We start from the raw sequence: 24,097 nt of genomic DNA on the forward strand, positions 1-24,097 counted from the left end.
AATGGGAGAGAGGGAGAAAAGTTAGCACAGCCCGAGACACATTAAAGGAACCAGACCAAGGCCCCCTACCCCCCTCAGCTGCTAGTGGTGGTGGTGGTGGTGGTGCTGACATCTAGCGGTGGAGTGGTGGTTGATGACGTCGGTAGTTGATGGTGTTTAGGAGAGTAGATGGTTGTTATAGAGGAGAGAGGAGGGAGGAAGGGGGTGGTGATGGTGGTGGTGGAGTCTGATAGGGGAGTTGGGGATGCTTGTGGAGGAAAGGGAGTGATTTTGGAGGTGAGAGTGGTTGTTAGTGGTGTGGGACCTTAAATTTGTGATGGTGGAGTGATTTGATGGTGGGTGTGAAGAGGGCCGGTGTTAGTTTAGCTTGGGAAGGGGAGTTGGGGGATGATTGTGGAGAAAATGGAGTGGAGTTGAGGGAAAGGGTGTTATGGTGGTGTTGGTAGTGGAGGTGGGTGATGATGTGGTGTTGGTGATGGGAGTGGTGGTAGTGGAGCATGGTAGGGGAGTTGGGGAATGGTTGTGGAAGAAATGGAGTGACGTTGGGGGTGTGGGTGTTACGGTGTTATTAGAGGTGAAAAAGAGGTCATAATCAGCTGGATTTGCGATGGTGGTGGTGGTGATAGTGGTGATACTGGTGATCGTAATGTTGAGGTAGTGGTGGTGAGGAAGAGAAAGGGGGTATTCTGTTCCTTCCATCTAGCTTAGGCCCATTCCGAGGAGTTACGGGACAGGGAAGAATGAATAGATAGATAGGCAGACGGTGGAGGCGGACGGCCAGGGCAGGGCAGGGCGGGGCAAGGCAAGCTATTCACAGATACAAACATTTCCACCTCGATGCTTTATGCTCGGGCGCCGGGCAGTGATGTGAATACAAACCTTCCTATTACCATGTATCGGGCGCGTGGCTGAGGGCGGGGAAAGGATCACACATACACAGGGCTGTCAGAAAAGGGCACTTTATTACCAACTTATACATACAAAACTCAACTTAAGTAGCGGGGCCAGGCAGCAGCAACCCCTCCCCCCTCTCCACCCTCCATTACATTATCCCTTGATCCCCCTTACGTATTTTTTTGAAGGGGGTGAGGGAGGGTATCACGGGGGAGGTGGGGGGAAGAGTTCTGGTTTTAAGGGGCCGCACCGACGCACGCACGAACAAACAACACACTCGCAAGCAGGAACAAGGTAGTGGTGGTGGTAGTGGTGGTGGTGGTGGTGGTGGTACGTACATTGACGGTAACACAACAACGCACATAACAAATTACCGTATGGACGAAAACCTTGCAAGATATATTATGTATAAATTTGTCATCTTCCACTGCAATGCACACACAATATATATTTACAACACTGGACAGGAAGGAGTCAGTTGTTTTTTTGCTCTCTCTCTCTCTCTCTCTCTCATAAACATAACTATCTTCTATATCCTTCCGGCGACTCCACCAACATGAAATTTGTACATGTTTAATATTCTTTTGTAAAACCTCAAACAGTTCACATGTGCAAATTTCATGGCTCTTGTATGAAACAGCTGCTGACTAATAGTGTACAAAAACCTCACTGAATATATATATATATATGCATTTACGTATTTAGGAATAGCTACATTTAAACTTGGATGTAATATGCATTTCTCTCTCTATATATATACATTTTTATTTATTACCAAACTTCAAATGCCAGTCATACCAACAGGATATTTTAGGTAATTTTTCTGCTATATATATAAATCGTAGATATCTCTTTAAGCTCAAAACGCAGACCAGTGTATACACATCTTAAACATTAGGAAAAATATATATGTAGGTGAAGAGAAAGCTTTACAAACATGAGGAGAGGAAGCGCCCGCCACCCCGACATCTCCGGCATCACAGAGGGAAGGAGGGAGTGCGCGGGAGAACCGTATCCGAATAAAATCCCCCATTTTATTCGGATACCGAGACAGCGGCTGCCCAGGTGCTTGAGGGAGGCTGCGGCGGCGACGTCTCTCAGGCACTGTGCAAGGGAGGAGGAGGAGGAGGAGGAGGAGGAATGGTGTAGCAGGAGCGTTTTTGTGCTGCCTCAACAACACATGATATATATTTTTTCTGTGCGGTGTGTGTGTGTGTGTGTGTGTGTGTGTCCACGCGTGTACCTATGTATGAAGTGTATAGTCTGAGATGAACAAACAGGTGTGAAAATACAGAAAAGAGAAAGACAGAGGGCAAGACTGACCCGCGAGATGGGAAGGTGAAGGAGAGGGCGCAGTGACACCGGCGTGAGGGTTGGTGGCTGGTCAGGGTGTGCTAGGCTACGAGTCATGGGATCGAGGGCGTCACTCGGCGAAGGGAGAAAGGGAAGAGGAAGGGAATAGAGTTGTGGCCGCGATCTGGCACACACACACAATGACATCCCCTTACACACACACACACACACACACACACACACACTGAAGGGAAGTAAAAATGGTTGAGAGCGCCTCGAATCGCACCAGTTAAGGCCCTGAGTTGCTTGTTGTCGTGGCTAAGGTTGGGCTTAAGACGTCAACTGCTTCATCCTTCTGCTGCCGACACACTTTCAACACACCCAAGTTTTTTTTTCTCTCTAAGGACAGGTGAATCTCGCACAGACATCCTACCTGTGCCTTTTTTTATATACAAGAAGGAGGCTCTACAGGTATGAAATATCTCTGTCTCAGTGTATAAAGAACGCGTACAAAGTTACCAAGATAGAAGATTTTTCTCTTCTTCTACGTACAAATGTCAGCAAAATTGCCCTCAAGAAAAGACAAACGAGTGGACGGTTGATTCCACCTGATTTTCACTCTCTCTCGGCCACTGGAGAGCGACGGGCGCCAACACCCTCGCCTCAGCCTCGCGCCAGCCCGTCCTCGGCTTGCAGGGTACCGGGGCAGTAGCGGTGCCGACCACAACCCTTCCCTCGCCGGACTGCTGGACGCGGGCTGACGGCGAGGCGGCACCAAAAAGTATCTTGCTAAATCCGAGTCACTTTCTCCTCCCTGGCTTGGCGCTCCTCTCGATGCTCCGGGACAGCGACAACGACCCTCCCGGCGTGCTCCTTAAGCCCCAGCAACGTTATGCACCACAAAAATAGTTGGACTTGTGCGAGTGTTTTATATACATGAAAATATCGCCATCTGAGAATCCTCCTTCCGGAAGTCTTGGCGGCGGCTCCGTCCGTGACCCGCCGGCCTCCGCGAAGATCAAAAAGTGAGTCTTTACATTTACAAAAAGCTCCACAAAGTAGCTCATAAACTCTCAGAAAGCTCCTCAAATGAGTTTACAAACTCTTCCGAGACTCTATATGTGAGCTATTAAAAGGCTTTCAAACTGCACAAATGAGCATTTTAAACTCTCGGAAGCGCCATCAATGAATCTTTCGACACACAGACACACAGACAGACACAGACACACCCAGCGAGACGACCGACTTCCTCTGACCAGACAAGACGCTCACAGACACTTCTCACCACAGACACGCCCGCACTCTTCTTTCTACATTTTCCTCCAAAGTCTTGTGAACTTTCTCCATGAGGCTTGGCGAAGGAGGAGGAGGATGTAGAGGACGGAGAGAAGGAGGAGGAGGAGGAGGAGGAGGAGGAGGAGGAGGAGAACTTTTAAACACGACTCCTGAATCCACAGCTGGCGGTTCCTCTTCTCAATCTTCGTAACCTCTTCCTTCTGCTTCTTTCCGTCCTCCTCCTCTTCCTCCCCCCTTCCGCTCCTTTCCTTCTTCTTGCCCCACTCACTTCTTGTTGTAACCCCTAACTGAGCCCGACCCGCCTCCCCAGTCCGGCCGGCCGTCACTGGAAGTTTCAAGTGGACGGCTCCGTTACTTCGGGGGTCGCCGCCCCTTAAGACTGGGGGAGACTGACTCAACCCCCCCCCCACCCCCACCCCCCCGCGACCCCTCCTGCAGGAAGTGACGGCACAGGATTTGGCTTGATTTTATCCTCTCAACCTCTCCGCAGGACTTTCTCCTCTTACTTCTGGTTTTCCATCGTCTTGAGAAGTTTAGCGTTACCATATGACATTTTTGTCGTCATATATACCTGTTATTTTTTTCTATTCTTAATATTTCGTTCATTTTACCTCTACAAAATACAATACCAGAAATATATATACTAAAAATAGTCCTTTACAAATCTCTCTCTTACTCTGACTTTTAACAATATTATCCTGACAAAGCTGGAAAAGCAGAATAATGAGAATTAGAATCATTAAGAATTCAACAGGAGGAAGAGTCACTCAGTATATATACAAACTCGTGGAGGGCCGTCTTGCATAACGCTAAGAACTCTGACAAAGGCATTTCTTCTTATTTTCTTCACTCCTGACGTGAGCCGCAAATCCTTCAGAACCCGCCAAGAGACTGGCCAACAGACTCGACTCGACTTTCCACTCTCCTCCCAAAGACGCCACAATCACCACCCAGGGTCAGCCTCATCCTTTCCCGCCTCTTGGTCTGGGAGATAACAACACTTAAGCCCATCCCTCAGGCCCTCCCATTGTCCTTCCGAAGCCTCTGAGTTTAACGTCACTTCCAACTGCCCTGAACCACCACACGAAGCTGTACGTTTATATTTCTTTCAGCACCTCTTTCTGTATGCCTCGTTTTCACTTCCCTGTAACGATCACGATTTTATATAGCAAGAAGTCATGGCATGTTCTTTTTAGCGGTTTTCTTTGTCTCAGTTTTGGGAGTCAGTATCATGAGAACGTTTCCATCTACCTCTTTTCACTTTCTTCTGTGGTGACCTATCTTCTTCGTCTTGTCTTCCTCTCTTCGTTATCCCATGTCCATCATCTTCTTATCCTCGTCTTCCCTTCTCCCAGTCCTCTCTTCACCGTCGTCCCTTCTGCCTCATCACCCCTTCCTCCTCCTTCGTCGTAAGCCAAAACGACCCAGAACTCTCACCCTCGCCTCCCTCACCGCCGCCTCTTCCCGTTCCTCCAATAAGACACGGCCCTCAGATTTCCACCGGGAGCCGCGGAAGACTTCGATCACTTTTAGAACTTGGTGGCGGTGTAGAGGTGGTCGTCGGCGCCCGGGTGGTGGGTGTGGATGATGTGGGCGGTGCTGCACGGGCGGGTGGTGGGCGCGATGGCCGGGGCGAAGTTCTGGGTCAGCGAGGGCGGCGGTGGTCTGACAGAGGGTGGGCGGGCGGGCGAGGCAGGAGAGAGGAAGGTTTGTGGGAAGGTTGCCAGGTGACTGTGGATACGAAAGGGGTGAATATTATTAGTTATCATTAATATTATCATTATCACTATTTAGAGGGGATTCAAAAGGGGTCTCCTGCTTATTCTGTTTCTGCTGTTCTTCCTACATTTCTTCCCCTTCCTCTTTCTATGGTTAAATAACTCTTTGTATTCCTCTTTATAAATTAGCATGAGGGGAGATTGTCATTAACTCTTATCATTATTATTATTATTATTATTATTATTATTATTATTATTATTATTATTATTATTATTATTATTATTATTGTTATTTGGATGGGGATTCAGAGGGGACCCTTTTCTTCTGTTTCTACTGTTCTTGTTTCATTTCTACTAGGGTGAATATTATTAGCTATTATTATAGCTATCATTATTATCATTATTACTATTTGGAAGGGGACTAAAAAAAGGTGTTCCTGCTTATTCTGTTCCTGCTGCTCTTCTTGTATTTCTATTGTTTTTTTTTATATATTTTTGGGCAAGGAACTGTTTATTTTCTGCTTGTATTTAAATTCACATAACGCTGCAATTTTCATAACTGTAACATGTAAATAAATTTATCCCAAACACTAGCAATGAAAAAAAAAAAAGACTACTAAATGAATTAGCAGTAAAAAAAAAAGAGATATATAAAAAAGCTTCAAGGTCAAACAACTCAGTAAAACAACAAGTAACGGAAAGGTCAAGCTCCCCCCCCCCCAAAAAAAAAAAAAAAAAAAATATGAGGGAGCTTCAAAAACAACAAAAGCGAAAATAGCACAAAAGAATATATACAAAGGGACGGCAAATAAAAGGGGCGAAGAATAGGAAGCAGGAGAGCCTGACAGAGGACAACAACAGTACCGACCTAAGAGGAGGAGGAGGAGGAGGAGGGGGAGGAGGAGCAGGAGGAGCAGGAGGAGCAGGAGAGACATTAGTTGCATGGAGCAGGAGGAGAAGGTAGAAGAAGAAAAGATGAAAAGGAAGGAGAGGTAGAAGAAAAAAAAAAAAGAAAGATAGATATGAAACAAGAACAAAAAAAAAGACAAAATTAAAAAAGGATACAAGAAGAAGAAACGATGGAAAAAAGTAGAGAAAAAATTAGGACAGACATGGAACAAAAACAAGAAAAAGACAAAATAAAAAAGGATACAAAAACGCACAAACAAAAAAGTAGAACAAACAACAAAACAAACAAACAAACAAACAAACAAAAACTGAGCTACAAAAAAAAAAAAAGAGAAAGAAGAGGAGAAAACAGCGAATACCAAACACAAACACAAAAATAAACAAGATCACCATAAAAAAAAAGCGGGGAAAGAGGACAACGAACTGAAACAAAAAACAAACAAAAACAAACACCTACACCCACACACCCACAAAAAACAACCCTCCATTCATATAGGTCAACACACACACTTACCCAGGCGCATAACCTCCCTCGCCTCCACTGATGACGTAGGGGCTGTTGGCGGCGGTGAAGGAGGGAGGGCAGGGGCGTTGTGAGGGCGTGGAGGTGGCGGTGCGGACAGCGACCAGCGTGGAGTGCGGGGCGCAGTAGGGCGGCGGCAGCTCAAGGATGGGGCCAGGAACTCCGTCTGACACCGTGCTGGACCGGTCACTCATGGATACTGTGGGAAGGGATGGGAGAGGAAGGTGAGGTGGGTGGATGTGTCTATATTTTGTTCCTTTCTTCTTTCTTTTCTTTCTGATTTTCTCTTTTTGTCCCTCTCTCTCTCTTCTATCTATTTATCTATTTGCGGTGAGGTAGGTGTTGTCTATTTGTCTGTCTATCTATCTTCTTTTCTTTCTCTTTCTCTTCTTATCAATCTTATATCTCTATCTATCTATCTATCTTTGTCTATTTCTACTATTATATTTATCTGTCTTGTTTTCTTGTTGATTTTCTTTTTGTTTGTCATCTGTTCGTTGTGCTATTAATGCCTGTTTTTAATCCTCTCTGCATGTCTTTCTATATTTATGTCTTTCAGTCTGTCTGTTTTCCTCCTCCTTTCTCTCTTTGTCCTTGTTTCTGATTCATCTTTCTGTCTTCGTCTGTCTGTCTGTCTATCTAACTATCTATCTATCTGCCTGTCTGTCTCTCTCAAAGCCTTTCCCTCATAAATTATATTAGAGCAGCGGCATTGTTTGATAGCCAATGCATGCAATTACTTTTATCCGTTCATAACTTCGCATTGCAGCCGAGGTGGGGCGGAGCATTGTAATAACGTGTGTGTGTGTGTGTGTGTGTGTGTGTGTGTGTGTGTGTTAAAGCCGAACGAAAGCAATTTCCATAAAACTCTCTCAAACTCTCCTTATAATGCCGCGTATCCGTAAAGCGAAGTTAAGTTTTCCATACCAAGAAAAACTCGGTTGGTGAAATTAATAATAAAAAAAACACACACCAAACTTTAATGAAAACGAAATCAAGGACCCATATAGGGGGACACACACACACACACACACACACACACACACACACAGGGGCCATTCACATTTCCCTATTTCCAAACACGCACATAACACAAACAAAGAAAACGAGCTTAACTTTTTCACTGTATTTGATTTCCGAAGCTGTCCGTTGCTTTTGACATGAACACGAAAGGAAAGGAACGAAAGAACGAAAATAAAAAAAATTAAAACCGAATGGAACGTGTGTGTGTGTGTGTGTGTGTGTGTGGAATGACCGAATGTTAGTAAACTGTGGGACATACATCTTCACTTTTCGCTTTATATTCACTGGGGAGGGAAGTTACGACATAAACTCTCTCTCTCTCTCTCTCTCTCTCTCTCTCTCTTCTAAAGGTCAAAAAAGGGATCAATCGGGTTCTAATGAGTGTTTCTTTAGACTCATGCTACTGAGGGAGGGTCAACCTACCACCAGGGTCATAAAACTACTCCTGGAAATGCCCACAACTCCTACGATAGCCTTGTCAAATATGTGTTCTTGAGCGGCGAAATGTCTTATAATGCGACCTTTAATAAATTGCCACTATTCTCGTTTTTAGCTTTCCTCCTCTTCCTCACTTTCTACTCATTCTTTTTCTTTCCCTCTCCTTCTCTCTCATAAATCTTACACTTCTCTATCCCCTTTACTTCTCCCTCTTCTCCGTACTTTACTCCATCCCGTTCTCCGCCTATCCTTCCTCTCTCCCATTCCCTTCCTTCGCCCACCTGCTTTCTTCCTCCTTTTCTCCATCATCATCATCATCATCATCATCATCACCACCATGCAAACTTGGCTCATTATCCCTACCTCCGCCTTCATCAATTTCCATTTAATCCTTTCTCTTTGATTGCACCGACAAAGAGAAAGGGAAAAAAAGACGCTGCGAGGATAACAGACAGATAGATAGACAGATAGATAGATAGATAGATAAAGAGAGTGACTTGTCTAATTGCGAAAACTCACACGGAAGGCAAAACTAAGGGAGGTCACAAAGGAGGAATTAATAGGTAAGAGTTCAGCAGGTGGATAAGGTTAATTAGAACGGTGGGTTCAGGTGAGTGTGTATGTGTGTGTGTGTGTGTGTGTGTGTGTGTGTGTGTGTGTGACAGACAGACAGAAAGTAGACAGACAGACGGACATAGAGACAGAGAAGCAGAAAGATAGACAGACAGACAGAAAAAGAGATAAATACAGACAGACACAGAGGAAAACACAAAAAACAGACATTATAAAGACAGAGGCTGATTAAAAAAGACAGAAAAGGGGAGCAAACAAACAGATATACAGATAAACAAACAAATTAACAAACAGGGAAGGTGAGACAGAGAAAGAGACCAGGAGAGACAGAGAAAAAGAAAGACAGAGACGAGAATAGACCCAGCAAGAGAGATCAAAGAGAGAGAGAAGGAGAAACCCACATAGAGAGAGAGGAGAGAGACAAAGAGAAGCCCAGAAAGAGATACAGGAACAGGGAGGGACAGGGACGCGTCAAAGGGTCTGGGTTGCCTCCTAATAGAGATGTCCACCGCAAGAGGGAGACACTTTTCCCCGCCACCAGAGGGCCGCGGAAGGTGCATAATTGATTAACAGGTAGATTGGCTCGATGGACCGGACGCCTGTCAATCAACGCGTCCAGTCCGCCCGCCCGCCCGTCCGTCCGTCCGCCTTAAGCCAATTTAAACACACGGTAAAGAGTTTGAGTGTTCGTATGAAGCAAAAAAAGTGAAGGATTCTGATGTATTGTTCGTCCTTCTAAAACCTGTTCTCCCGGTCGTTACTGATTGGCTTACTCATTAGTTTTATCTGATCACTGTGAGTCCTTTTTTTGTGAATGGATGGATTGAGCTGTTCTATCGTTAAAAGTTCAATCATCTATCATCTATTATCTATCATCTTAAACTGTTCTAATATCTAATTGCTCTGCCATTAAAAAGTAACAAGTGATCACGACAAAAAAGGAAAAATAGTGTGCTTTGTCGGTCCTGCTCCCGATATAACCTAAAGGAAAAGAAGCATGAAATATTTGTGAATACTATATCAGGATGCCACTTACTCTGCTTCCCGGTGAATAAAACAGGTGCAATGGATGTTAGAGAAGAATTAGAAGGATATGAAGGATTAGTTAAATGTATCTTTGAGGTGTCAAGCGTTTAGCCTTTTTAATGAAGATGCATGTAACCTGCCATAGAGATGAGGCAACACCCATCTCACCTGCCCTACCTGTCTTCGCGCGCTCACCTGGCCTGTGCGTGTGGTTGTTGCGGCGGTCCGTGATGAAGGAGGGCAGGCCGGCGCGCCCGTCCTCCCCCTCCAGCAGGTGACTGTGGTCCACGTGGTTGTTGGTGGTGGAGCCGGACTCTACCGTGCCGTGGGACCTGCGGGGAGAGGCGGCGATGGTGGTGGTGGATATGGGGTGATTATAATAGTGGTGGTGGTGTGAGGTGTGTAGTGAGAGTGGTGTGTGATGAGTGGTGTTATCTATAGCAAATGATGAGTGGCTGATGTGTGGTGAAGTAAGGGTATGGGGTGGTGGTGGTGATTTATTAGTGTGATGTTGATGTTGATGTTATGGTATAGTGGTGGTGACTGTGTCTTATCGTGTTAGGGTGTTTTGGTTAAGGAAGCTAAAGCATATTACAACCAAATATTATATTGCCACTTCTTTTTTTTTTCTTGACAACTCGAAGCCAGAAAGAAAAATCATATAAGATAAGGTATAGATAACACCGTATAACGAAACTTAAAATAAATAAATTGAAAACGAAAAAATAATGTTATACTAACCTCGACGAAGCTCTGCGGAAAGAAAAAGAAAAGAACAAACACATTAAAAAAAGAACTTGTATTCCATTCTTACCAATAAATCATATATCAAACAAAGAAAAAAGATAGAATATAACAACAAGCAAGGCGAATAAAGATGACACATAGAAAAGGAGCTAAAACAGACAAAGTACCGAATATCAAAACAATCACAAAACAAAACAGCAACAAATATGAAAAAAAGCGATACTGAGAATGTTTGCAGTTAAGAAAGAACAAAAACAGAAAAACAAACAAATTATAGTAGGATAAAACGTACAGACAACCTTTTAAAAGATAACTCATATATAAAAAAAGAAACCAAACTTTCAAAACACTATAAAATGCTCTAATAAAACATAAAAAAATAAACCAAACGACAAAGACAAGAATAATAAACATACGAAAAATTTAACGTTAAAAAACAACATGCAAAAGGTAAACAAAACAAATATATAAACACCAACTAAATAAAACAAACTGAACCTGTATAAAAAAAAATCACTCGAAAGCAAAAAATGAAATGGAGGTAAAAATGAAAGAAAAATACAACTTCGAACACCATTTAAAAAGAGAGTGAGGGAGGGTAGCGGTGTTGGTGATGGTGGTGGTGGTGACTCCGTAGTGATGACTAGATGGTAGGGAGGGATTATGGGAGGGGCGACGTGACCTGAGTGTATTATGGGGTCACTGGGTCATCGAAGGGAGAAGGAGGGAGGAGAGGGTAGGGGGGACGAGGGGAAGGGGGAAGGGGGTTGGTAGGGGTGGGAAGCTAAGTCGTGTTTGTGTTTGTGTGTGTGTGTGTGTGTGTGTGTGTGTGTGTGTGTGTGAGAGAGAGAGAGAGAGAGAGAGAGAGAGAGAGAGAGAGAGAGAGAGAGAGAGAGAGAGAGAGAGAGAGAGAGAGAGAGAGAGAGAGAGAGAGAGAGAGAGAGAGAGAGAGAGAGAGAGAGAGAGAGAGAGAGAGAGAGAGAGAAACAAAACACAGAAATACAGAAAACAAAGACAGATAGAAAGACAGACACAAAGACAGACAGAACGACAGATAGAAAGACGGACAGGCAGTGAGAGAGCGTGAGCGAGGGAGAGCGAAGGAAGGGAGATGGATGAGCGAAACAGAGGAGGAATAAACAAGGAAGGGAAGATTTAATATGAGGGCGAAGGAGAGGAACGAAGAGAGGGAGAGAAAGAGAAACGACATTGCAGGAGAGAGATAGAGTGAGTGAGCGAGAGAGAGAAGAAAAAAAAGAGAGAACAGCGGTGGAAGGAGGAAACCAAAAAAAAAAAAAAATAACAATACGAAACGAAGGAATGAAGAGGAGAGAGAGAGAGAGAAGAGAAGGAAAGAGATTTACGTGGAAGGAAGGGAAGGAAGAAGAGAGATAAGGATGAAGAAATGGAGAAAATATGACACTGCAAGAAGATAACGAGGAAGAAAGGGTTACAAGAGAAGCAGAAAGAGGAGGAAGAGGAAGAGGAGAAGGAGGAGGAGGAGGAGGAGGAGAGGAACATAGTAAAGGGGAAGTAAAAAGATTATGAAATGGAGGGAAATAAGGATGAAGGGAGGAAGAATATAGAACAACACAAGAAGGAGAGGAGGTAGAGGAACAGAAAGAGGAGAAAGAGGAGGAAGAGGAGAGGAGAGAAGCGTAGTAAAGGGGAACTAAAAAGATTATAAAAGCGAGGCAAATAAAGATGAAGCAGAAGGATAAGGAGGAAGTGGAGGAGGAGGAGAAAGAGGAAGAGGAGGAGGAAGAGAGAGACGCAGTAAAGGGGAACTAAAGAGATTACGAGAGGGTGTATCTAACCATATGAAATAAAGTCGTAAAATAAGATCCCAAGGAAACAATAGCAAGCAAACTGCGCAACGAAGCAAGAGTCTGAGAAGGAAGGAATAAACGAGCTGAGACAAATAAAACACGAACACATGAATAAACAAAAGGAGAAGGGAGGGGAACAGAAGAGAAGAGAAGAGAAGAGGAGTGGTAAAGGAAAGAGGGGAGTAGAAAGGAGGAGAAAATACTAGTGCTGGGAATCTAATAGAGAAGAGGAGAATAGAGAGGAAAGGAGAAAGGATAAGAAGAGAGAATAAACAGAAGAAGAGGGAATAGAACAGAAGAGGAGACCAAAGGGAGGAGGAGAAAATAAGTGAAAAGGAAAGAGGAGGAGAGGAAAGGAGAAGAGAACAGTAGAAAGAAGAGAGAAAAGAGGAAAATAGGAGAGAGAAGGAAACATGGAGAGTAGAAGAGAAGAGAAACTGTGGAGAAATTGAGGAATGAAGAAGAAAGAAGGGAAAATCAAGAGGAGTTGAAAGAGGAGGCGAAAGAGTGTGTAGAGGAAAGAGGAGCGGAGAAGAGAGCACCAGGAGATAGGAAAGGAAAAATGAGAAAAGGAAAAGTAGAAAAGAGAATAGGTAATGTGGAGAAACTAAAGACGAAAAAAAGACAGAGAGGAACAAAACGAGGAAAAAGAATACAATACAAAAACACACGGAAATCAAGAAAAGAGGATAAATAAACAAAAAAACAAAACACAGACGTGATAAAGGAAAAAGAAAAAAAGAAAATAATTGAAGAAGAGGGAACAAACAACTGAGACAGAGAAGAAAAGGCTAAAGAGGAGGGGAGGGAGGTCACAACCCTCCCTCCCCCTCCCCTTCCAGCCCCCCTCCCTCCAAAAAAAAAAGAATGGACTTGATTAAAGGCAAACCCCAGAAAACTTCGCCTCAAAAATGCTTCCTAGAGGTTAATGCAAAAGAGGGAGATTCTCTTTGCAATTAAGGGAGCATAATGAGTTCCTTCTTCTATCAGAGAGAGAGAGAGAGAGATAGCGGACGAGATGGATAGAGAAAGTTAAATTAAGCTCCATTCTCTCACTAACCAAATAACCTCACTGACTTACATACAACTTACCACTAATTAACGTGACCCTTAAAACTACCTAACGAACTAACTAACTAGATAAATACATAAATAAATAAACAAATAAATAAATAAATAAAAACAACCTTTAAATCGAACCCTTTAATCCAGCATTCCTCGAGTTCCTCCTCCAACTGACCTTGAGATGGACCTTGGCGTTTCCGAGGGCGTGGTGGTTCCGGAGAAGCTGTACATGTTTGCCACACCCGAGGCTGTGGAGGGACAGTGCATCTGGTAGAGAGGACCTGCAGGAGAGGGAGACGGAGGCGCTGTGTGTGTGTTGAGGAGGGAAGGGAGGAAGGGAAGGAGGAATAGATACAGACGCAGATTGATGGACAGACAGATAGACAGACAGACAGACAGACAGACAGAAAGTTAGACAAATTGTATAGACAGTGACTCACGGCTATGTACATGAGACGAGGGGAGAGATTAAACAGACAGACACATAAGTATATAGATAAATACATTTGCACAGACATTACACAAATAAATTAAATATAAACGGATAACATATATACAGTAAAATAGCCATGTATTTTTATGAATGTGCGTATGAATGTATGTTTTATTGTATGTATGTATATTTCAACACATACATATATACATTCACATACACACATGCATAGGCTACATGCATACACACATCCATACTTGCAAATATACACATGTTTAAATATACATACATGCTTATGTATATACAATAACTCATGAAGAAACAAAAAAATAAATTAAATATATAACTAATGAAACAGAGAAAGAGAATCCTTAGAAGGCAACTACGACATCAACTTTTAAACAGATTGAACACACAGAAACAGAGCCATGCGTTCCTAGTTCATTCCTAAAATTAAGTAATGGTCAATAACATTCACCAAGAGAGAGAAAAAAAAAAAAACATTCACATCAAACCAATTCCTCATTCTTCAGTGCTTCCAAGACTCCAGCACAGAACCACCACCTCGGGGCTCACACCAACTAGCTCCTGACTATAATATACTGAAATGAAATGTGGGTGGATGGATGGATGGGTAGAGGTATGGGTAAAGAATGGAAGAGAGAGCGGGTGATCCGACAGGAGGAGGGAAGGACAAAATGGTGAACGGAAAGACGGATGATCGCTGAAAGAACTGGATGAGGTGGTATTCTGGTAGACGATTAACCAGACAGATAGACGGAGAGAGAAGAGATAAAAGCTATTGGATAAGGAGAGGTGGAATAACTGAACAACTGACTGACGGTATGGATGAACTCAAAAAAATGAATAGACAGGCATACAAGATAAGTGAATTTTGAGAGGTGGAATAACTGTCTGGATAACTGACTAAATGGATAAACTAATGATATCAACACACAGAGACAGACAGAAGACTTATATGGTGGAAGAAAAAAAGGTGGGATTACTGACCTACTGACTGACGGTATGGATGAACTAAGAAAATAAATAGAGAGACACTAGATAATAGTGAATAATGAGAGGTGGAATAACTGTCTGAATAACTGACTAAATGGATAAACTAACGATATCAACACACAGAAACAGAAGAACTATATGATGGATGAGAAAGAGAGTCAAACCACTTCGGCAAAACCATCACCCACCTCCATTAGTAGGCTGGCGCTTCTTGTACAGCAGACAGCAGGAGCAGTGGAAGCAGGACACCACCACGATGACGATGACAGCCACAGCGACACCGAACACCACCCCGAGGACCAGCGGCAGCCTGCGGAGCCAAGGGACGAGGGAGGGATGAAGTTAGGCGAGGGACGGAACGGAAAAGTGTGGCGTGGAGGCGGAGGATATGAGAGCGGTGAGAGGGGAGGCGACAAGATTGCAGGGAGAGAGGGAGAGAGATAGAGAGGGGGAGAGATATAGAGAGAAAGAGGTTGAGAGGCTGTAGAGGGGACAAGAGTAGAGGATGAGACAAGAAATAAGATAAAAAAAAAAGGAGAGATAGGAAAGTTGTTGAAGGGAGAAATAGGTATGGTGTGGGAAGTAATATATGGATGAAAAGAGGGAAGAAAAGGGAGTCTGTAGAAGGGAAAAGGGTGACGTGTGAGTGAGAAGGAAGTTAAAAGTTAAGAAAGGGAAGGTAAGAAAAGCTATACAAGAGAACAGGGAGAAAAAAAAGTAGGGAAAAAAGGAGAGTAAGGATGAGAAAAGTAAAGGAAAGGACTATTCTATAAGGGGAAAAGGAGGAAAAAAGGAGAGAAAAAGAAGAGAAGGGATGAGAAGAGAAAAGGGTAAAAGACTGTGAAAGGAGCAATGGCGAAAGTTTAGTAAGAAAAAGAAAAAAAAAGAAAAAAAAGAGTATGAAAAAGTGAAGGGAGATGAGATTAAGGAAGGGGAGAGGACAGGGTTATGATAGATAGATAGATAGATAGATACATAGATAGACAGATAGACAGAGAGAAAACAACAACAAAAAGACAGAGTGCGCAAGCTGACAATCATTTCCCTCCGTCCACCGTCTCCTGTTGTCTCTGTTTTGTCATTTTCTATTCTTGTTGTCTCCGTTGATTTTTCTGTTAATATCTCTCTCCATTTCTCTGTTCACATCTCTGTCCAACTTCCTATTCATTTCTCTGTCCAATTTCCTGTCCATTTCTCTGTCCATTTCCCTGTCCATTTCTCTGTTCATTTCTCTGTCCATTTCTCTGTTCATCTCTGTGTCCAATTTCCTGTCCATTTCTCTGTCCATTTCCCTGTTCATTTCTCTGTTCATTTCTCTGTCCATTTCTCTGTTCATCTCTGTGTCCAATTTCCTGTTCATTTCTCTGTCCAATTTCCTGTTCATTTCTCTGTTCATTTCTCTGTCCATTTCTCTGTTCATCTCTGTGTCCAATTTCCTGTCCATTTCTCTGTCCATTTCTCTGTCCATTTCTCTGTTCTCATTCTTCTAGTTTTCTTTGTCATTCTTGTTGTCGCCTCTGTTTTAGCATTCTCCGTCTCGCTTCCCCGGAGACGCCGACGCGGAGGAAACTTTTTTTTTATTCATGGCAGCGTGTGGGGAAAGTTGTACAGCGCGCACAAAAAGGAGCCGTAATAAGGTGCCGGAACACACAAAAAATGAGAGAGAAAAACTACTACCTCACTTCTGTTGGTGCTGCGTCTGGTGTTGGTTTTGCTTCCTCTACCAACCTACGTACCCAGTAACCCATTCAGCCAGCCACTCAGTCACCCAGTCAATCAGTCAGCCATCCACTAAGCCATCCACCCACCCAGTCACTCATCCAAACAGTCACAAACCCAACCAGCCACCCAGTCAGACATTCAGCCACTCAGTCAGCCAGCTAGTAAACCAACCATCCACTCATCCAGCTAACTAACCAGCCACCCAGTCAACCAGCCACCAACCAACCAAGCCAACCAGCCACCAACTCAGCCAGCCAGCCAGTCGTGCGCGAAAAGAAAATAAACAACTAACTTTTGGCGCGTGGAAAACCAGATTACTCGCCATGTCCCCCGAACACTTCATTTTCCAGCTCGACCTGCATGAGATTAGTGAAGCGCGGAGGAGGGGCGGAGGAGGGGTGAGGACAGGGGAAGGAGAGGAAGGTGAAGATGAGGGAACAGGAGACAAGGGGCAAAGGGTACGAAGACAGGGGAAGGAAAACGTGTAGAGGGAAGGAAGATGAGGAGAATGAGAGGAAGGGGTGGCGACGACGGGGACAGGGGAAGGAGAGGAAGGTGTAGATGAGGGAACAGGAGAGAAGGGGCAGAGAGCGGAAAGTAACAAGAAGACTTAAAAAAGGAGAAAATAACGAGGGAGAGAGAGAAGGAGGACGAGGACGAGGACGAGAAGTAACAAAAGACATAAAAGAAGAAATAACAAACGAGAGAAAAAGAGAGAAAGAGAGACACGAATCTTAACATCAACCCAGATAAGGAGAAAACCCACACAAAGGAAAACAAAAGGCCTCAGATACGACTTCCACATCTAAAAGTAACGCAACCCTCCCTTAAGAAACAGAGACCTTCACACACACGGGCTGAGTCAACAGGGATGAATGCAGCGCCTCTAAAGCGGGAAAAGCGGCAAGAATGAGCGCCTTACCTTCCCTTCTGTACTTCCAACATGCCGGTGCGGGGAGGGAAGGGGCGGGGCGTGTGCGGCGGGCTTTGAAAATACGCCTGAATGCCCGTCTGTTTATTTCCACGAGTCCCGGAGAGAGAAAAATGCATCACATCAAGAATTTCAGGGAACTCCCAACTCTGACTGCGTCGCATTTTTGGGGGACCAGGTCAGGAGGGGCGAAGGATAATGTGTTGACTTCATCCCTCCCTTTCTGCCTGCCTGCGTATGTGCCTTCTGGAGCCTGACTAACACGGCTTTATCCTGTATTCCTTGTTCCGACTTAATAGCAATTCAGATACATTCTCACACCATAGGAAAGGATTATTAATTTCTAAAGGTAATGTGTTGACTTCCTACCTGTCTGCCTACGTGCCTGATGGGGCCTGACTTACATGGCTTTATCCTGTATTCGTGTTGATAATTTCTTGCTGGTTATCCTTCCTCCCTATCTTTATTGCTCCTTCTCCTTCTCTTTCTCTTCCTCCTCCTCCAATTCAAATCTCGTTATATCCCTTTTTTCCTATAATTTATTTTTCCTGTCATTTCTTCATATTTTGTTGTCTCCTTTCTCCCTCAATCTCCTCCTCCTCTTCCTCTCCTTCTCCCCTCTACGACTCTCTCTCTCTTATTGTTCCTCATTGATCCTGATTTCAACGCATTTTTATTTGGTTGGATAACACTGTCAATTTCTAAGGCTAATGCTTCGACTTACTAAAAATTGAAACTTGACTAACACTGATTTATCGTCTCTCCCTAAACCTAATTCTGACTTGATCCTGATCCCAATGCATTTTCGTAAGATAGAAAATATGGTCAATTTCTAAGGATAGTGTGTTGTTTTTCTACTTACATGCTGAATCCTGCCTAACATTGTTCTATCCTTTTCCTTAATCTTAATCCTACTTCTGACGGTTCTAACCCCAATACATATCCATGAGGTAACAAAAAACACTATTAATTTCTAAGGATACGGTGTTGACTTCCTTTCTTCCTTATGAATTATGTCTAAAACTACTTTGGGAGCTTTTTTAATCCTAATCATAACATCATTACTAATAATACTAACACTATCCATGCATTATTAAAAGGTTGCTAAACGTCATCAGTTTCCAAGGACAATCTGTTAACTTCCTAACTATTTGCTGAATCCTGTCTAACACCACTTAATCCTTTCACTCTAATCCTAATCCTACTCTCAATGCAAACAGAATAATGCATTTCCAGAGAACAAGTTTCTATCCTGTTTTAAACATTGTGTACATTTCCTATCTACTAAAAGACTAAGAGACAGTACTGATTAATCCTATTTATCTAATCCTAATCCTCGCTGATATAACAACTCTTACATTCAAACTCCAAATAATCGCATCAAAAGGGCATCAAAGTATACTATTTTCCTCTTGCTTGGGCGCTAAGTAAACAGAGGAGTAGGAGGAAGGCGCTTAGCGTGGGCGGGACACTTGATCTCCGGGAGCCACTTCAGGTGAGAGAGTTGATCATTAACCTGGCGGGGCGTGAGGGGGGGCGGGGCAGGTAAGTGGCGGGAAATGGCTGCTCAGGTGATGGAGGGGGGAGAGGAGGAAAGGAGGGGGGTGGTTGGGTAGGAGGGAGGCGAGGAGGGAAGGGGAGGAGAGAATGACGGTGTTGGTGGGAGGGAGGAAAGGAGGGAAGGGGAGGAGAGAAAGAGAGGAGGGAGGGTGATTGAGTGGGAGGAAAGGAGATAAGGAGAATAATATAGGGGGGAGAGAGAGAGAGAGAGAGAGAGAGAGAGAGAGAGAGAGAGAGAGAGAGAGAGAGAGAGAGAGAGAGAGAGAGAGAGAGAGAGAGAGAGAGAGAGAGAGAGAGAGAGAGAGAGAGAGAGAGAGAGAGATAGGAAGAGATAAAAAATGAAACAAACACACACACACACACACACACACACACACACACACACACACACACACACACACACACACACACACGCACACACCTTCCCACCACCTTTAAGGCACCTGGATAACTTTTTTTTTTTTATCTGCGTGGATTCACCGGGCCGTGTTTTAACCATTCTTTTTTTTCCTTCTTTTTTTTTGCTTCAGCGGCTTAGTAAGTTTTATTTTAGTGTTCGGCCAAAGAAAAAAAAAACTACAGCATTTTAAAGGCGAGAGGCGTTGGCTTGTTTTTTTTTTTTACTTTTTTTTAAGAGGTTGCAGAGAGGGGGGAGTGGGGATTTTAGGGGGGAGAGCAAGAGGGGTTAGGCATGACTTTAGGGGGGAAGAGAGAGAGAGGGGGAGGGGGGGTGAGTACTCTATATCTGATTAAACTATAAATTTATGTTCACTAGATTTGCTACGACGGAAAACCCTTTGAATTCATGATAATAATAATAATAATAATAAAATAATAATATGAATAATAGTAGCAATAATAATAATCGTAATAGTAGCAATAATAATAATAATAATAATAATAATAATAATAATAATAATAATAATAATAATAATAATAATAATAATAATAATAATAATAATAATAATAATAATAATAATAATAATAATCTGGCTCCCATTAAATATTTGTTAAAGCATTTGGTATTATCAGCATCACAAATTTTATTCAGCATCCGGTTAACGCAACGCATATTTTCGTCTATTAGCATATACTCTACGTAGTTTTACTTTATTATTTTATCATTTCATTTTATTTATCTTTTTTTATTTTGATAACAAGTGTGACTTTTTCTACATCATACGTTCTCATTCAATAGAGTTTTTACACACACACACACACACACACACACACAAACACACACACACATTCCTCATCAACACAATTCAGTAGGTACATGACCAGCAGATTCTTCTTATGAATGGCTGTATAACTGTCTTCATTCATCGCCTAAAATGGACACATACGCCCAAACAGACGGACAAAAAACAGAAACACACAATAGCCTTGACTAACCATAAGTCCACATATACAAGATTTCAGGTGTAGTCGAGGTATACTTAATGGACAGATATGCGACTGGTTTTAAAAATGAAGGGACAGCTTGGTGGGTGCTCCTATAATGATGGGGTGTTGGGTAACCTTGTGTCCGTGTCTCTATCAGTTTTCAGACAGGTGACAGTAAAGAGACAGGAAAATTAAGAAGACAGAGTAAACAGTGGAGAGAAGGGAGGATGAAGAAGAGAATGAAGAAGATCCTCCCATATCTCCTCCTTCCCTTCTCTCTCTTTCTCTTTAACTCCTTCCCTCCATCTTACTCTAAAACGTAATTCCTCCCTCTCTCCTTTCCTTCATTCTTCCTTTCCACCTTTCCTTTACTTTCTCTCTCTCTCTCTCTCTCTCTCTCTCTCTCTCTCTCTCTCTCTCTCTCTCTCTCTCTCTCTCGTCTCCTTCTCTTCTGCTCTCCCTCCCTCCAAGACCTTCGTAACCTAAAGAAGAGAATCACATCCTCCTTCCGCCACCGCCTCACAGGCTGCCCCGCCCACCCAAAGGAGAGAACACCTGCCCCTTTCTATGCCTCTCCTCCTCTCGACCCGCGCTCAAGGACACATACTTTCGATTATTTTTTACATTTTTTTTGGAGTGTGCATTAGTAAGAACCAGTCAGACAGCTTACTTTAAATTTAAGGCTCCATTTCTTATTTCTTGTTATTCCCCCTCCTCCTTCTTCTCATCCTCTTCCCTCTAGTCCTTTCTTCTCTCTATCTACCTTCTTCTTCAGTCTCCTCCTCTTCTCCCTTCCCCCTACTCCTATTCTCCCTTCTCTCTGTCCACTTACACCTCCCCCATCCTCCTCCTACACTCTCCTCTAACTCCTTTCTCTCCCTCCTCTAAGTCAACAAAAAACGCCAATCCTATCGATCAATAAAAATTACACGCCACGTAAATTTTTCCACGACTTCCTTTTCTCAATTATCCACGCCGTCACACCATATATCGATATTTTAAAGAGTAGATTCCAGTTTTTGTGGGAGAGTGCGTGTGTGTGTGTGCGAGGTCGTAAGAGAAGGGGAAGAAAAACTGCTCGATTCGCTCCTGTCCGTAGGCGTCAAGGGAGCATATGTAGTTTATAGTGTGTGTGTGTGTGTGTGTGTGTGTGTGTGTGTGTGTGTGTGTGTGTGTGTGTGTGTGTGTGTGTGTGTGTGTGTGTATGTGTGTGTTCATCTCCCCGCCCGTCGCTTACATCACAACTCACCCCGCTGGTTAGTCCGCCCGCCGCTCCCTGACACCCACACACGCTAAGCTCACCTGTCCAAATCATCGTTAGGTATAGTACTGACGCTTCCATACTTGCCATAGCTGCTGTTTTATGGCTTGTTTTGCTACCTGTTGGCTTCTTCAGGGGTATTATTTTATTTATTTTTTACTGTGTTGTTTAATGTGTGTGTGTGTGGTAGGGTGTAGAGGGTGTGTGTGTAGGTGTGTGTTTGAGTGTGGGGTGGCGTGGGGTAGTGTGTGTGTGTGTGTGTGTGTGTGTGTGTGTGTGTGTGTGTGTGTGTGTGTGGTTTAAAGGGTAAGACGTATTAAACTTTTTAATTATAACTTAAGTCCCTCACTCTCCCCTCTATCACACACACACACACACACACACACACACACACACACACACACTCCCCCCCACACACACATCCCCTCCAAACACACAAACTCATAAGAAGTACAAGTTGTGGAAGAAAAGTTCAGGTCGTGGGAAGAAAAGGCCAAAGTACTGGGAAAGAAACCATTTAAATCAAGGAGGCTTAAGTAGTGGAAGAAAAGAGTTTAAGTCGTGGGAAGGAGTTTTGAGTAGTAGAAGGAAAGGGTTTGAGTAAAGTAGGTGTAAGTTCTGGGAGGAAAGGATTTAAATTGTGCGAAAAAAAAAAAATCATATAAGTTGTGAATGAGAAATGAAGGAGAAAGAAACTGAAGTAATGAGAAAAAAAGAGTTGAAGTAGTGGAAAGAAAATATTTAAATTAAGGAGGTTTGAATCATAACAGGCAAATGTTCAAGTTCTATGTAGCAAAAGTAGAATTTAGGCCATGAGAAGAAAAAAAATGGTCTAAGTCGTGAAAAGAATTGAAGAAAAAACTGGAGTAGAGAGAAGAAACATTTGAAGTCGTGGATAGAAACGATTAAGCCAAGAGAAAAAAAAGGTCTAAATCGTGAAAAGAATTGAATAAGAAACTGGAATAGCGAGAAGAAACATTTGAAGTCGTGGATAGAAACGATTAAGCCATGAGGAAAAAAATGGTCCAAGTCATGAAAATAATTGAATAAGAAACTGGAATAGCGAGAAGAAACATTTGAAGTCGCGGATAGAAACGATCCAAGTTAAGGAGGTTTAAATCATAAGAGGTTCAGGCCACAAGATCCAACTCACTGCGGGATGTCGTGGGAGAGGGCGTGCATGTCCCGCTTGGTGCAACAGTACTTGTAGTTGTCCGTGCCGCAGCAGTAGACAGGCTCATCGTTGTCCAGCCGGGGGCACGCGAACCCATTGCTCCACTTGCCGAAGGTGTCGATGAAGCCGGAACAGTACTCCTCGCCAAACACTGCAAGGGAGGGAGAGCGAGAGTTTAGTATGAGAAGAGAGTTAAAATGGGTCGTATTAAAAGACATTTCGCCGCCCAAGAACACACATTTGACAAGGCTTTCGTAGGAGTTGTGAGCATTTCCAGGGGTAGTTGTGACCCTGGTGGTAGTGTGATCCTTCCTCTGTACCGTGAACCTGAAGAAACACTCATCAGAATAAGACTTACCCCCCTTTGACCTTTAGAAATAGCTGATGTAAGAAGCGCGCGTCTTACAAAATACCAGCCTCAAGGGTCGTATTTTAAAACATTTCGGCGCCCAAAAACGCACATTTGACAAGGCTTTCGCAGGAGTTGTGGGCATTTCCAGTAGTAGTTTTATGACCCTGTTGGTAGTCTGACCCTTCTTCTGTACCGTGAACCTAAAGAACCACTCATTTGATCCCGATTGACCTCATCTTTGACCTATAGAAATACTTGATGTGAGAAGTGAATGTGTTTTATAATACCAACCTAAGAGTGTGTGTAAGTCTGGGAGAGTGAGAGTAGGGGAGGGAAGAAGAGAGATTCTGTCAGATGGGGAGAGAGGTAGAGTGTATGTAGGGAAGGGAGGGTGAGAGTAAGTATCAGAGGGAGAGTGTGTAAGGGAGAGAGTAAGAATCTGAGGGAGGGAGTAAATAGAGGAGGGAGAAAAAGAGGGAGAGAGTATCAGAGGGAGAGTGCGTAAGAGAGGAAGAGAGAAGTGAGTTCGTATGACAGGGAGAGACAGGGAGTGTGTGTGTAAGTCTGAGCAGATTTTCCCATCATTACGTAAACATAGAGGAGATAACGACAGTTTAATTAAATAGCACAAACTTCTCCTCCAGCACTGAAATAAATAAATAAATAAATGAATAAACTAAATGAACAAATAAATAAAGAGAAAGATATAAAGAGAGAAGGAAAACAAGAAAACAAGCAAAAAAATAGACCAAGAGAGAGAGAGAGAGAGAGAGAGAGAGAGAGAGAGAGAGAGAGAGAGAGAGAGAGAGAGAGAGAGAGAGAATGCCATATATCACCCCGACTAGTGACAGCTCGATAACACTGAGCGAACTATCTCACTTCCCAGTTCTCTTGATGAAAAAAGTCAGGGGAGACAAATTTAAAGGG

At 43.3% G+C, this 24,097-nt stretch overlaps 1 protein-coding gene across 1 annotated transcript; it reads right to left on the minus strand.

Annotated features, from left to right (window-relative positions):
• Nucleotides 1-943: 943 nt before the first annotated feature.
• Nucleotides 944-22,966, minus strand: LOC127008904 (uncharacterized). Its single transcript, XM_050881384.1, has 7 exons — nucleotides 22,798-22,966; nucleotides 14,973-15,094; nucleotides 13,510-13,615; nucleotides 10,435-10,446; nucleotides 9,889-10,025; nucleotides 6,625-6,832; nucleotides 944-5,214 (listed from the first exon to the last, which is right to left on the minus strand). Exons 1-7 carry the CDS (start codon nucleotides 22,824-22,826, stop codon nucleotides 5,013-5,015), a joined length of 816 nt encoding a protein of 271 aa, XP_050737341.1. The 5' UTR covers nucleotides 22,827-22,966; the 3' UTR covers nucleotides 944-5,012.
• Nucleotides 22,967-24,097: the final 1,131 nt, after the last annotated feature.

Source organism: Eriocheir sinensis, chromosome 39 (assembly GCF_024679095.1).
Source record: "Eriocheir sinensis breed Jianghai 21 chromosome 39, ASM2467909v1, whole genome shotgun sequence".
Lineage (NCBI taxonomy): Eukaryota > Metazoa > Arthropoda > Malacostraca > Decapoda > Varunidae > Eriocheir > Eriocheir sinensis.

Coding starts and splice junctions, on each gene's coding strand:
- LOC127008904 (XM_050881384.1), bottom strand. CDS start 22,826: ATGCACGCCCTCTCCCACGACATCCCGCA. Junction 13,616..14,972: donor GCGCCAGCCTACTAATGGAG/GTGGGTGATGGT, acceptor CCTCTCCTGCAG/GTCCTCTCTACCAGATGCAC. Junction 5,215..6,624: donor GAGGGAGGTTATGCGCCTGG/GTAAGTGTGTGT, acceptor TCGTATCCACAG/TCACCTGGCAACCTTCCCAC.